This window comes from Microtus oregoni, unplaced genomic scaffold (assembly GCF_018167655.1).
Source record: "Microtus oregoni isolate MIOR12 unplaced genomic scaffold, Mior012 000108F_ref0000382, whole genome shotgun sequence".
Classification (NCBI taxonomy): Eukaryota; Metazoa; Chordata; class Mammalia; order Rodentia; family Cricetidae; genus Microtus; species Microtus oregoni.
The window spans coordinates 1,669,906-1,685,143 of record NW_024544726.1 but is presented as its reverse complement, the minus strand read 5'-3'; the positions used below and the strand labels follow the sequence as shown (position 1 = coordinate 1,685,143).

The 15,238-nt window shown below is 39.8% G+C and overlaps 1 protein-coding gene across 11 annotated transcripts in view; it reads left to right on the top strand.

Moving 5' to 3' along the window:
* Positions 1 to 15,238, top strand: part of Cask (calcium/calmodulin dependent serine protein kinase) — a 330,840-nt gene that overhangs the window by 269,710 nt on the left and 45,892 nt on the right. For all 11 annotated transcript variants that reach the window (XM_041645247.1, XM_041645244.1, XM_041645250.1 and 8 more), the window contains 2 exons: positions 8,069 to 8,146; positions 10,589 to 10,669. In XM_041645247.1, the coding sequence (XP_041501181.1) occupies positions 8,069 to 8,146; positions 10,589 to 10,669 (159 nt within the window). The remainder of the gene's footprint in view (positions 1 to 8,068; positions 8,147 to 10,588; positions 10,670 to 15,238) is intronic.

Here is a 15,238-nt window from a genome sequence, read left to right as displayed (position 1 = left end):
ATGAACTGAGCCCTACCCAAGGACAAGCTAATTCCAGACTAGGACTCTCACTACTTTACTCCCATCACTAGATTCTGAGGGTTTAGCATACTTTTGAGTTGAAACACAAGTTTAATTTAAGATTTCTAAAAGGTGCTGAGACTACTTGTTTTCTGAATATTTAGAGGGAAAGTTAACTCAGAGTTAATTGTAACAATACTGTTCAAAGACAATGGAAGTACATCTTTCTAATGCATGCAGTGTACAGTCTCCCTGCAGTGGAGAATCATCTGCATGACTAATATTTGAATGCTTTCCTCAACTATTCAAAATAAACTGGGCACTGGAGAGTTGGTACAGTAGTTGTAAGTACTTGCTGTTCTTCCAGAGGACCAGAGTTCAGTCCACAGCAACCCGTGGCAAACAGCTCACAACCATCTGGAATGCCAGCTCCATGGGATTTAACACCCTCTTCTGGACTCTATGGGTACCTGAACATATATGGAATGCACTCAGAGGCACACACAGAGGGGGTGTTTTTTAATTAAACAGATTTGAAAATTCCACAGTACGTAAGTGTTTAGAGGAAGGTGGTGCTGATAGGGTAGACAAATATTATGGACTAAAGTCCATAAAAGCCAGGCAGTGGCACACACCTTTAATCCCAGAACTTGGGAGGCAGAAGCAGGTGGATCTCTGAGTTCAAGGCCAGCCTGGTCCACATTGCCAAGACAGGCTCCAAGCTACAGAGAAACACTGTCTCAAAAAAAAAGAGAGAGGGAGAAAGAGGGGGAGGGAAGGAGGGAGGGAGGTAGGAAGAAGGAAGACACACCCTGGTGGTATTGATTTTTTAAAATCATGGAATCACGATGATACATAATCATTCTTAAATGTTTAAGATATTTTTCTTGGAGTTTATAGATTTATAGCTCCTTAAATTTTTTGAAAATTTCGTTTCAGCTTTTGCAGTTTTGTTCAGACCTGTATGGACTATCTTGTCATTATCTCATGTTAATGATGCTAAGGATGTGTGGCCCCATCATGCTGCCTTGGCACTATCTCATGTTTAATGGTGCCAGTGATCTTGGAAAGGCTCTTTCATTTTTGGTTTTGTTTATATTTAATAGATGGGGTTTTCTGGACCTCCTCCCTTCAAGCCTGCTGGGTAGGTGTTTATGTTGAAGATCTTAAGTTGGTATGTTAGCCTGAGCAGGAAAACAAGAGTTTAGATCTCAGAACTATTTCTTCAATTTACAACCTAAAAAATCATCTTCAAAGTGATAACTGCTTGCCAGTTCCCTGACTTTTAGTAATAAATCACTACCTTTGCTAACATTTTTCTGGATTTCAAATGTATTGTACGTGAGAAAAACCCTTTTGCCTCTCACTTCTCAGTTCACTAAGGTGTGATATTGGAACTTGGTTCCTGTTCACCCAGCTTCTTCACAGATGATTCACAGAAACTATGAAGGAAGTTCCTAATAAGATAGTCTGTTTCTTATCTCACCACTGCCATTTCATGCAACTTTCCTCATACTCTTATTATCTGTCTTACTAGGATTGCAAGCATTTCATTATTTTGTGTCCATGTACGAACTTGAATTCTTTTTCAACAGGAAGTTGCTTCACTGTCTTTAAAGTAAGCAGTTGCTAATGAACTTCACTCTTCTCTGCAGCTCTCCAAGCCCATTCGTTGTTTGGTCCATGCTCACAGTCTTGTAAAAGTTATAATCATGATGGGTGGTGGCAGTGCACGCCTTTAATCCCAGCACTCAAGAGGCAGAGGCAGGCGGACATCTGTGAATTTGAGGTCAGCCTGATCTACAGAGATAGTTTCAGGATAGCCAAGGATACATAGAGAAACCCTGCCTTGAAAAAACCCAAAAAAAAGTTATAATCTTGTCTTAAGTGGTTTATATCATTGTTCTTTGATATTGTTTTTTCTTGGGGGGGGGGAATGGCTTGTACAACCCAGGGAGAATTATTTCATAGCATCTTTTCACTAATTCTAGTTTAAATATTCAATGATAAATAAAACAATTTGCAATCACTTCTATTTGAGGACTACAAAATCAAAAGTAAGATGTAATAGAGTATGACATAAAAAAAAGAAGCTTCATTTAATGCTTTGTAAGTAAATTAAAAGTGACATATTAATTGATTTCATCTTTCTATTGCAAAGTACATGCTCAGGAGATAGGAACTGAACATTACCACTGAGTTTACTCTGCTTTGTTTGAAACATCTACAGCGTAGAACACAGCTTGCCTACTCTCCTTGAGACAGAGGTGAAGTGTGTCCATGTAGCTGTGTGTGGTCATATCTGACCCAGTGCCAAAGACTGGCAAGGAACAGAACTGTCTGGAAGTGACACAGTGTGAGACAGCCAGTTTCCCTTGCAGCTGTTCACATTTCCTTGTTTTTGCCTTAATGCTATGTGTGTGGTTTGAAGCTGAACTTGGGTAGGTAACTTCTTGAGAAAAAGAATGCAAACAGTCATAGAGTTCTACATCCTTGTTTTCCATCTAGAAATAATTTATTAACATCTTCTCATCCTCTAGGCCACCTGCTTCAGCATGCCAGTCTTATAAACATGCTTTATTATCTTTAGACTTAAGAAATGCACATCACAAAAAGAAATATATTTTGATGTTGCCAGACCACCTTGAATTTAAACTTCTAGAGCAGAGGTCACAAGTTCTCACTCTCAAGCCAAATCCAGCCAAGTCTTGGTTTGATAAATATTTTATTGAAACATAGCCATGTCTGTTCATTGTTAGCGGCTGTCTTTACACAACACAATGACTTTAATAGAGTGCCCGAGGCCAGAGAGCCCCTAAAGCCTAAAACATTTCTTTCGGCCAGGATAAGATTAAGATCTTAGCATGACAAAACTTGCAATTGATTGACTAATAACTTCCAAACCATAGTTACTTTATTTTTGTCATGGTCTATGAATAGTATTTTCTGCATTTTTACTAAAGCATGGGTTGTTATTACTAAATTCCAATATAATCCAAAGATAGCTGGTGTGAGACAAAAGGCCACATAATCATTCTCCACTGCTCTGGTTATGTAACCCTAAGTGCAGCATTTAACCTCAGTAGACATTAGTTTTCACTTCTGCATTGGTTAGCTTTTAGTTGCTATGACAAAATACTTGAAATAATCACCTTCAAAGGAAGAAAAAGTATTTTGGTTCACAGTTTTAGAGGTTTTAGTTAGTTCTCCCTATTGCTTTTGGGCCTGTGGGAAGGCAATAAATAGATCATCGCAGAAGAGGCTGCCCACTTCGTGACATACAAGAAAGAAAGAGAAGGGAATGGAACACTAATAAGTGCTTCTAAGGTTCAGCCCCAGGGACCTAACTTCCACCTACTAGACCCACTTCTTAAAGGTTCTACTGCTTCCCACTAATGCCACAAGCTGGCAAACAAGACTTCTTGTCTTATTTGACATTTATCCAAACTATGGCATTCTCTTCGAAATGAAGAAATAGAACTGTATCAGTATCTAAGAACTTCTATCTTAAAAAATCTTGTTAAATAAGGCAGACTTGAAAGATTCAAAAAAGAATTAAATATGACCAAAATGTGTTGAATATGGGAAATTTTTTTAGTGTGCAAGCAGGATCAAATAGAAATTGTATCTGGTTCCTAAAGAAACCAACTGAAATAGGTATTTCTGCTGTGTTCATTTTTGTGGTACTCTACAGTTTTTTACAAATATGTATTCATAACTTCTATGTACAAGTTCAAATTTTTAATTTTTGAGGAAACAGTTATGAAACATATGCTGTGTCCTCTTATCTTTTGTTGGAGAACTCAAGGGTCAAGGAGAAGAAAAAGAAGCCCTTACACAGCATGTTCTATAATCATGAACATCAGACAGCCACTTCCTTTTTGGTTGTTGATGCCCTTGATATGGCAGGCATCCCAGTGTTGGTGATGTCCTGAGTTGCAAATGTGCAGCTTTAGCATTGTTGGCACAGCCTGAGCTAGCCTCAGAAGCACACTCTCGTCTCCTGCCCTGTGGTATTACCCCTAACCTCTATTTCTGGGTCTTCTTGCTCTGTGCAGGCAGTCCTCTTGGACAGCACTCGATCAGAATGACTTTGGGCAGGTTACCCTCTCAGGTGTTTATTTGACTCATAGAAAGTACACATTCTTACCTTAATATGTACTGGGAGTTACCCCAGGTCAGCATAAAAGAAGCAGACACTAGTCACCTTTTACTGAAGACCTAAAATATCATGTGTTGAGCCTCCCCAAGGAGTCTCTGAACAAAGCTGCCCATCCTAGTGTGTCAGTGTGGGCCAGTAAATTGCTGCAACTTGGCAAGCTCTAGCCAAAGACTAATGCCAGGAGTTCTCCTGTTTGCCGCTTCCAGTTCCTGTGCAAGCTTGTCTGGAGGGTCCCCGTACCCTTCACTTTACATCATGGAAGAACAGTTCTCAAGGAGGAGGAGAAGGGAAAATCAAATGTGTTCTCTCCTCAAGCTTGTGACTCCTGCACGTCATGCTTCTGCCTCTGCAGGCAGAATAAGGCCTAGGCCGACTGTGGAAGGAGCGCTGACTGCTGTGCAACAAGCCCTCCACCAGCACTGGCAGCTTCCTAGGAGGCTTGGTGCCACAGACTTCTGTTGCCTTTAGTTTGGCGTTCTAGAGCGCGCGCGTGCGTGCGTGCGTGCGTGCGTGTGTGTGTGCATGTGTGTGTGCATGCATGCATATGAGTATAACAGAATGCCATTAGGAGTCATTTTATTGCTACTTTTTTTTAGAAGAGTGTTATTTGTTCTCTAGGTCCCTGGACTATCTAGTCTCAGGTTCTCAGTCACCCAAGCAGTGTCAGGTATGGGTTCCATCTTGTGGAGGGGGCAATTAGAATGACTACTATTACTCAAAAGTTAGTACTAGCTGGGCAGTGGTGGCGCACACCTTTAATCCCAGCACTTGGGAGGCAGAGGCAGGAGGATCTCTGTGAGTTCTAGGCTAGCCTGGTCTACAGAGCAAGTTCCAGGACAGGCTCCAAAGCTACACAGAGAAACCCTGTCTCAGGAAAAAACACCAAACTAACTAACTAAAAACCCACAGAGCATATGAAAGCATCTCTAGTAGGTCCAGAGTGAGGCTCAAGAATGTCTTCTAGGGACCAGTTAAAAGTCTTCAAGACACTATACTAACATGTAGATTTTAGATGTTAGCAGAGTCAAAGCTTGAGTGCTGTGCCTTAGCACCATTTTTTTTTCCTAAAAGAAAATGCACTGACATAAGAACTAAGGGACTCTACTTGGCTTAGTGAGACCAGGTTAAAAATCAAGTCTCCAGGTTCAGAAATTGGGAAGGGTGGGTGTTTGCTGCTCTGTGAGTAAAAGTTGGTATGCATTTATTAATTGTGTAAATAGAAAGCAATTCTAATCATATTTGAAAGTGTTGGAAGTTGTGTCAGCAATAGTCTTTGATTGCGAAAACATTAAAGCTGTTTTAGGTAAAGAATTTGCAGCATGAACAGTGTAAAGTGACAGGGCAATCAACCTGCAAGGCCTTGAATTAAATTTGTTGTTCTTTTAAATGGCCTTGAGGTTTTACTGTTGTTATTATTATTATTATTCATTTAAGTTCTTTAAACTTTAGTTATTAATACTTTGCCATCAAGGCTAGCCAAGTATCTTTTTTAAGATTACACTTCTATTTGTGTGTGTGTGCGTGCACGCGTGTGGTGTACGTGCACTTCTATTTGTGTGTGTGTGCGTGCACACGTGTGGTGTACATGCACTTCTATTTGTGTGTGTGTGCGTGCACGCATGTGGTGTACATGCACTTCTATTTGTGTGTGTGCACGCATGTGGTGTACATGCACTTCTATTTGTGTGTGTGCACATGCACGCGTGTGGTGTGCGTGCACGCGTGTGGTGTACATGCACTTCTATTTGTGCGTGCACGCATGTGGTGTACATGCACTTCTATTTGTGTGTGTGTGCGTGCACGCATGTGGTGTACATGCACTTCTATTTGTGCGTGCACGCGTGTGGTGTGTGTGTGCACGCGTGTGGTGTACATGCACTTCTATTTGTGTGCGCGTGCACGCGTGTGGTGTACATGCACTTCTATTTGTGTGTGCGTGCACGCGTGTGGTGTACATGCACTTCTATTTGTGTGCGCGTGCACGCGTGTGGTGTACATGCACTTCTATTTGTGTGTGCGTGCATGCGTGTGGTATACATGCAAGCATTCCTGCCGCAGTGCAAGTGTGGAAGTCAGAGAACAGCTGTTTGTTCTCTCCTTCCACCATGCAGGCTCCAGGAATCAAACTCATATCACAGGCTTGATGCTTAACACCTTTGCCACCTAAGCCCTTTTGCTGGCCCACTAAATGTCTGTGTTGTTGTGGTGCTTGTTGTTTTGGTTTTTGAAACAGTCTCTCATGTAGCTCTAACTGTCCTGGAACTCAATATGTAGATAGACCTGGCTGGTCTAAAACTCAAAGAGATATCTGCCTCTGCCTCATTAATGCTGAGATCAAAGGCATATACCACCAATCTCAGAACCACTCCATGTATTTTTTAATTATATTTTATTTGGGGAGTTATGAGAATGTGCTCATGTGGGTTTCAGAGGACATTCTGAGAGAGTTGGTTCTCTCCCTCTACCATATGAGTCCTGGGAATCGAGTTCGTGTTGACATACTTGGCATTGACAGGCTGGGAACTGTGATACACGCTTTTAATCCTAATACTCAGGAGGCAGAGGCAGGCAGAACCCTCTGAGTTCAAAGACAATTGGATATCTACAAGTAAGAGGACAGCCTGGTCTACATGGTGAATTCCAGGCCAGCCAGGACTATATAGTGAGACCCTGCGTGTGTGTGTGTGTGTGTGTGTGTGTGTGTGTGTGTGTATTTTAAAAGTACATTTTTTTATTCCAGATTTTAGTTGGCAATCACTAGAGAAGTAAACCTTAAGAAGACAGAGACCATCCACATATATTCTCTAAGGATTTGACCAAACAACATACCCTAAAATGTTTTAAGTAGAGTAGCATTTTACTTTTCTGCTTAAACTATTTATTCAGTCTTCAATTCAGCAGTACTTTCTTAATTAATGGCATCACAAAATGGCCCCTCCTCTATTTTCACTTTCTCTTGGTCATTTTTTAATACCTTATTTAGGAATTTTTAATGTATGGTATGGCCTAAATATTTACAAGTTATAAATAAATAAAAGATTTTTTTCTGGCATCTAACTATAAATGAAGAATGTTTACAGTCAGTATTTCACCTCTAGACTAACATTGGTATGCAGAGAAAAGTTGGGGGAGGGACAAACCAATCCCCAAATGTCAGGCTGTTTTAGAGAAGTTAGGAAATAGAAGCCATCAGACTAGCCAAGGTCACTTTAACTTTTTACTTTTCAGAGCACACTGTTCTGATTGGGGTAAAACTAGCATTTTAATTGTACTTCTAAACTGCAGAATATTTTCTCTGACAAATTAAATTAATGTTCTTTAGCAAGTTGGTGCTTGATTCTTTCACGTTTGTGCGAGGAAGTGTAAATTTATTTAGAACTGTTTCAGTCCTGTCACACTCTGATTTGCAAAGTCAAAGGAGATGAAGTTTCTGTCCCTGACTCCCTGCTGAAGGCTCCAGCACTGATTCTGCTATTGACCATCTCTAGTAAGACAAGAAAAACCTCTATGAGAATATTTCTTCCTAGAAGGAGTTGGTTTGCCCTTTCCCAAGATCTAGGTTTCTGTGAAAATTCTTTTAGACTCTTCTTGGCCAGAAACTGTTCTTCCATTTTTCTCCATAGTTACATTAGTGAATGTTGCTTCTGTCTGGAAGGAAATCTTGGGATTGCTGCTGTATTGACAAATGTTAATTGCTCTCTTTAAAAGTATTGACTTTAAAAAGATAAGCATGAAACTCATATTCTGACAAGTTCCCTTGAATGATGAACAATTGCAAAGAAGACCCAGTGACATCATCTCCCTGACTTTTTAAGAGGAAAACATTGTTGAAATAATAAGCAGAAAGCTATAAACTGTAGCAAAACGTGATGGATATTGATTGGATTTTCTTCTTTGCTTTTTTAGCTGTATGACAAAATTAACACAAAGTCTTCACCACAAATCAGGAATCCTCCAAGCGATGCAGTACAGAGAGCCAAAGAGGTAAGTTAAGTGACATCTTTTTCTCAAAGTATTTAGTGTTGTCACGTTTGCTACCTTTAATGAAGAGGCGCATTCATTAGGATTGCAGTTTGACTCATACTCAGATTCTGATTGTTAAATTTATCATTGAACATCCATGTAGGGAAGAAAAAAGTCTCCGCAACTGTAGTTCCCAATTTCTCCTGGTTTTGCTGTGTAAATGACATCTTTTTTGATGTTATTTTACTGCACCTGGTAAGAATAGACATGCTTTAAAAATGTGAGTTGCTTCTTTAATGTGGTACTGTGTGGAGGTTAATTGACTTTTATATAACAATTAAATATACCAAATTCAAAGAAGTCATTTTTATGCATCATCAACCCATAAACGTATTTGCCACAAATTTTTTCATATTTGTTTATTATAGAAGCATGACTTTGCAGAAAGCTTGGAAAACAAAATTCACCCAGGATCCCACCACCCTAAAACAGTTGCTTCTATTTTTGTATCTTTTTCATTTACATGTAGACTTAGATCAAAATATGTTGGTTTGGATCTAATATGTAACAAGCATTTTATGCCTCTATTTGATCTTTATGAATATGATACAACAACTGTGTAATTTTTTTCTTATTACTAGAATGATGTAGAAATTACCCCATTAGGAAATACTTTCTTTTAACTGTCTGATCTTTTAAAGTTTTTATGCAAATAAACGCTTCCTTTTAAAAATATTTCTTACAAGGTGTGATTACTAAATGAAAGCGTTTTGAAGACATAATCCCCTTTCAGCAGATTTTGTTCTGGGTTTTGTTTTGTTGAGACAGGATCTCCCCATATAGTCCAGTTTTGGGGTGACAGGTGTGTACCAGCACAACCAGCTTTCTAGCAGATGTGAAACATGACCTTTGATGTGTGTGTGTGTGTGTGTGTGTGTGTGTGTGTGTGTGTGTGCACTTACATAGTCACTGAGAAATTAGACCACGGTGACTGCCAGGCCTATTTGCTTGATGAGAATAGGGTAAGAGAAATCTGTCTTAATTGGCCCAGCAAGCGTTCTTTCATTCTTTGAAAGGAATTAACACTATCAATCAGGAATCATGAGTCACTGAGCAATTTTATCAATACCTAAATAGATAGAAGCTGAGACACTCTGGGGACAATCCTTTGTCCTAATTATACAGTTGAAGAATTTCCCCTAGCTTAGGAGATCACACCTCTGTAATTAAAATCATAAACCATGAAAGTGGCAAGGGAAAGAGAGTTTGTGCTTTCCCCTTGTTCCTGGAAGAGAAGGAGAATACACCAGAGAACTACTTTAATTTTAGTAAGCAATAGGAATTAGCTGCATAACCAGCAATCATTAGCAGGGCATTTGAATACGAAACAGCAGTAAGGGTGTGAGTGGTAGGGTGCTGAAATCTGAGACTCAGGCCATGTGACCGCCTTCCTGAAGTTCTGGCAGATTGAGTGAGGCAGGAGAGTCATGCTAGTTGAAGTTCTGGCAGGTTGAGTGAGACAGGAGAGTCATGCTAGTTGAAGGGCTATGTGCCCCTTACACCCAGTAGTGTTGAGGCAATCCTAGATTGGATCCATGCTTAGAATTCAGTTGAGTGCAATTTAGAGGCCAGCCATCTGCAAATAGAGCAGTAACAGGTACCTGCTCAGAAAACCAAGGCACTGCTGTAGGCTGCTAGATCTGGATTAAGGTGAACTGGTGAGCTCCCTTCCTTGCCTTTTTAGAGCAGTTGATTTGCAATCAGCATTTTCACCAATGCAAACAAAATGCTATTGCCTGATTGGTGAGAAAAGTTTGAGTGCAGAACAAAAGCTGCTGAAGGTGTTTGAGTTGTTAAATTTGGTCTCAGGTTTGCTGGAATTTCGTCAAAGGGACCATTGGCAGGAGCATTGTTTTCTCCATGTTGGAAGATAAGCATGGAGAACAGCATTACTCCCACTAGGCTGCAAGGAAAATTACTTAAGTGTATTCATAATTAATTATTCTACTTAATTAGCATTCTTTTGTACATTGTTTTCATTGAACCTCCGGTCATCTTTTTAAGGAACTAGCAGCACTATTCAATTTTAAAGGCTGTTACTAACTTTCAGTACAAATTGATTTGGGGGGCAAATTTGAATTTTCTTACTAAGCTACATAAGTTTCCTAAACCTGTAATAAGTACGTGTTATAAACTTCCCATTTTGTGTTTTACTTTTTGTTACCATTGGGTCACAGCTGAGTATTGAAGGCAAACTATTGTTGCTTTTGTTTCATTTTAATACTATCAATATCTTTCTCCTATTTTAATAACTTTTGAACTCAACAAATGTTTTCAAAGAAATTGGCTTTGCCACTACAAAAACCCACTCATGGTTTTTAATTTAAAGGAGTTCCATGCTTTGTAAATTTCATATCATTTTGCACTAGTATGCACTAGTATGTTTCTTACTTGTTTTTTTAGGTATTGGAAGAAATTTCATGTTACCCTGAGAATAATGACGCAAAGGAACTAAAGCGTATTTTAACACAACCTCATTTCATGGTAAGTAACACATCACTAGACCAAAACCATACTTTCACAAGAAGTTTTTAAAACCTTCATAAAATATTGCTAGTGTCATCAAGTGTATTTTATCCTTATACAATCATGTCATCTGCTATTGAGATAAATTCTGAAGAATGTTACTAGGCAATTTTGCCATTGTAAGCATATCATAGAGTGTTCTTACAAGAGCTTAGGTGATATAGGCTACTAGTGTACACCAGGCTACACACTGTGTAGACATGTATATGCCATAGTTCTGGGAGGCTCTTAGAATCATAGTGAGAAAACAACATGAGATTTAACAAGCACAAGAAAAATGATGAAATCAAGAGACACATTAAACACAAGCATGTGTGGCTAGTACCAGGACAGCACAGCGTGCATTTTTACAGTAAATGTGTTGTTTCTTCGTTTTAGGTTTTGGTCTTGATTTATGTTTGACCTAGGATCTCACAAAGTAGCCCAGACTAGCCTCAAATTGAGGATCCTCTTGCCTTGGCCTCCCAAATGCTTAGATTATAACCAATGGGCTACCATGATTAAACATTTTTTCTAAGTAGAAGGAACACACTGTAAAATAATGATAGAGAGTATAACCTAGTAAATAACTAAGCCAGTAACATCATGGCTCTCTAGTCTGATGTTCCATGGATAACTATATATTATGCTTTCGTCTGACTGACTATGCAACAGCTTTGTTTACAGCAGCAACATGTAAGTAGGCATTGTGCCATGAAGTCACGAGGCCCTAGAAAATTTTTGGCTTCAATATAATCTTGTGTATGTAGTATACCATTGACTGAAATATCATTTTGTAGTTCGTGACTATAGTATCAGACTAAGTATAATCCCAGGTAATAACCAATATTTTGATTTTGTTGTTTTTGTTGACCTTGTATCATAGTTGTAAAAGTGGCTCTTCAAGGACTATGCACTCCTCAGATAAGGATCTGCTTCCTTATGGGTCTTCCATCACTGACTGAAACTCTATGCTTCCTAACCCACAAAAACCTATAATTGAGGGCGATTTTTTTAATGAAAAACTGACTTTGGTTTTGTGTTATATTTATTTAGGGTGGCACATGTGCATGGAGGTCAGAGAATAAGTTGAAGGAGTCTTCCTTCCACCCTGTGGTTCCAGGAATTAAACTCAGGGTGTCTTTGTTTTAGACAGCACAGAACTCCTGCATATTTTTCATTAGTTTCTACAAAATCATGGGAATAGCACTTGCATCTAGCCAGTTATTAGAAATGTGGAATAGCTAAGAAGCTTTTTTTTGTAGAGAAGAGGTTCATAGCTATCTACTGCAGTTCAAAATCTGCAACAAAAAAAATCTGCAATTCAAGAGAAGAATTGCAGGGGCTTGCAAGAAGGTTCTGTGGTTGAGAGTGCTTGCTCTTCTGAAGGACTCGAGTTCAGTTTTCAGCACCTACATCAGGAAGCTCATGACTGCCGCCATAACTCCAGGTCCAGGGGATCTGACATCTTCTGACCTGCAAGGTCATCTACACAAAGGTGTATACGTACAGGCACAGCAAAAATAATACATATCTTTTTTCTTAAAAAAAAACAATTACAGATCGTAATTCGTGTTGAAAATAACCTTGTTCTTACTGCAATTATTTATTTTAAATGCTTATTTTAAAGTCTTGAGAGCTTGTTTGGAAGTTCTAGCAGGGCACCAGTCCTCTATTCGGGGAAGGTCATCCTCTTCAACGGCGCGCACAGCTTTGGGAGAGACACACATGGAGCAGTGAGGAAGGGGACACCCGCCTAGGCAGCCAGATCAGCTGAATCAACCCTGGCAATCAGTGGGGTGACAGATGTCGCAGCCAGATCGCCCTCACGTCCTAAATGCTTATTTTAAAATAATAGTTACAATATAACATGTATCATGCCCATACCTGTGAGTTTTTAAATACATGCTATTTCATTTTATGTGTAATGTTTCTAAAACTTTGTCCTTCAAAGTAACTATCTTGAAAGAAGCAATTTCATATGTCCCCTACCTAATTTTTCTTTCTTTCTCTTTTCTCTCTCTCTCTCTCTCCCTCCCTCCCTCCCTCCCTCCCTCCCTCTCTTGTTTTGTGGTTTGGTGGTTTTTTGTTTTTGACCCTACCTAATTTTTCTGAGCTTTAATGGCTAAATTCAAACACATCTCTGAGAGTGTTTAACTCCATTCTATTTGACTGTAGTAAATTAGAAATACAGTTCTATGTCTGGGCGAGCTTACTTTTACAGCTGAGATGTGTCCTTATTGAACTCAGTTTGAATACCACCTTTGCTATCGAAGTCATTCCTAAATTACTCTAAATCCATGTTAACCTTCTCTGTTTTCCACTCTCTACTCCTGTGTGTGCATTCTAATACAGCTGACCTGCTGAAGCAGGCCCTTTCCCTGCAGAATGAGCCTGGACAGTTCTCCTACATCTGTCCTAGGCTCAGCTTAGCTTTGTGAGTGTGATCTCATTTAATCATTGTTGTCCTCGATATACCAAAGCAGGAAAATAAAAAGGGTTGGTGCCCTATTAGTGTCCTCACATTTGAATAATTGTAAACCGCTTTGGGGTGGGCTACTCAGTCTAGGGGTTGTAACCCACCCTGCAGTCAGTTATTCCAGGGTCCCGGAGAGGCGCTATCTGGAAGATATGAGCTGAGAGGAAGGAGGCCATGCTAGGTTTGTCAGAGCCTCCGTTTATTAGAGATGGGGTACAGCTTATATAGGGTAAGGAGTTGGGGGGTGGGCACAGCCGCGTGGTTCATGTTGGTCACGTGGTCCTCGTTGGTCACGTAGGTCAGGAAGTCACGAGTTGACACACCTAGTTCTCTAGATAGTTTGGAATGTGGGGCGGGTTCCGCTAACAGATAGCTCTCTATTAACAGCCAATTTGGGTGTGGGGTAGGCTCTGTCTATAGAACGATTCCTAACACAATTAGGGGTGTGGGGTTCTCTGCAGACTCCCCAGGGTGATGCAATAATTTTAGGAGGAAATTGGCTCCTGACAAATAATCACAACAGGAGTGAATTGCCCTGGATATTTATTATCTTGTTTCTCGATATTGCATATGTGGGGACCAGATTACAATTCATTCCTCTCCAGACATCATGTCTTCTATGGGATAAGTATGATTTAAGCTCTAAATTCAGGCAGGACTGAGGCTAAATTCCTTCCTTCTGCTGTGAACTGGCTCTGTGAACTCAAGCTCAACCTTAGTTGGAGTAAGAACTACATTGATATGTTTACTGTACTTAGGCTGTTTTCTGCCTGACATGTGCTTAATACCTCATCAGTGTTAGCTAGTAAGAATTAACAGTTACCCACAGTGTCTGTCATCTGCCCGTGGACAGAGCTGACATTGTAAGCTCAGGAAAACACTGAGCACAATAGTAACTGGCCCATTTGCAAGTAGGCTCACCTCACCATTCACTGCTCTTTATGTGCAGTTTATTCTCCACAATTTTGAACAAATCTATCTGACTATAAATTCCTATATAACCTGAACCCATTTCACAGAATTATTTAGGACCATTTCAGAGTAGTAAATCTTTTTGGAGGTGAAGGAGACTAAATAAATAAATTAGACCTTTTTACAGGATGAGGTTTTTTCCAGAAATCATTAAAGCTCACACAGACAAATTCCTCACAGCTTACCTACCTTTTAAGCCTTGATTTATTTTGCATTTCTGAACTTATAGAAAATGTGTGTGTGTTGTGTTTCCCTATCAGTAAGTATTTTCAGAAATAATAATGCCTCAAAATCTTTGAATACCTAGCACAGTGCTTATAAAACATCTTTATTCATTTATCAAATATCTAAGTGCCTCCTGTGTTCCAGGTGTACTGTGCTAGCCACTAAGGATCTGGTAGTGAACAGGAAAAACATAGTTCTAACCCTCATGGAATTTCCCATTTTAGTGAGGCTGCAGGATAGAGGCAGGAACAGACTGAACATACCAAATAGCATGGTAATTTTACACAGTGATAATAACTCTGAAGAAAAGATTGTAGATCAGTGACAGAAGTAAAGTGTCAGCTATTCTATATCCATGGGGGAAGCTCTTCTGAAGGGTCAGCTAAGCTGAGACTTGTTACAGGAAGAGCTGGCCGCCAAACATTCCAACAGGAGGAAGAAGCAGAAGGAAGTTGTGTAGGTTCAAGGAGTACAACTAAGTCCATTAAAGACTGGATTTAGTAAAAAGGAAGAAAGTGATACAGAAATGCTTACAGAGCTTGGCAGAGGCCAGACCAAGCTCTTCCAGACCATAGTAAAGAGTCTAGGGTTTTCTCCTGATTAATTAGGGATTGCACTGAGTGATTGCAAGCAAGAAAATATGATGCAATCCATGCTTTCGAAGCTGTTCCTGGAGATAGTAGCACATTCCTGTCATCCGGCACTTGATAGGCTGAGGTGGGAGAAACACTGCCAGTCTGAGTCCAACCTGAGGTACATAGTATCAGGCCAGCCTGTCTCAAATGAAGGGGTGGAAAATTCTGGAGCTCACATGTTGTAAACAGACTGTAGGAGAGAGACCCATTAGAAGACATTGAAAGAAATGATGGAGG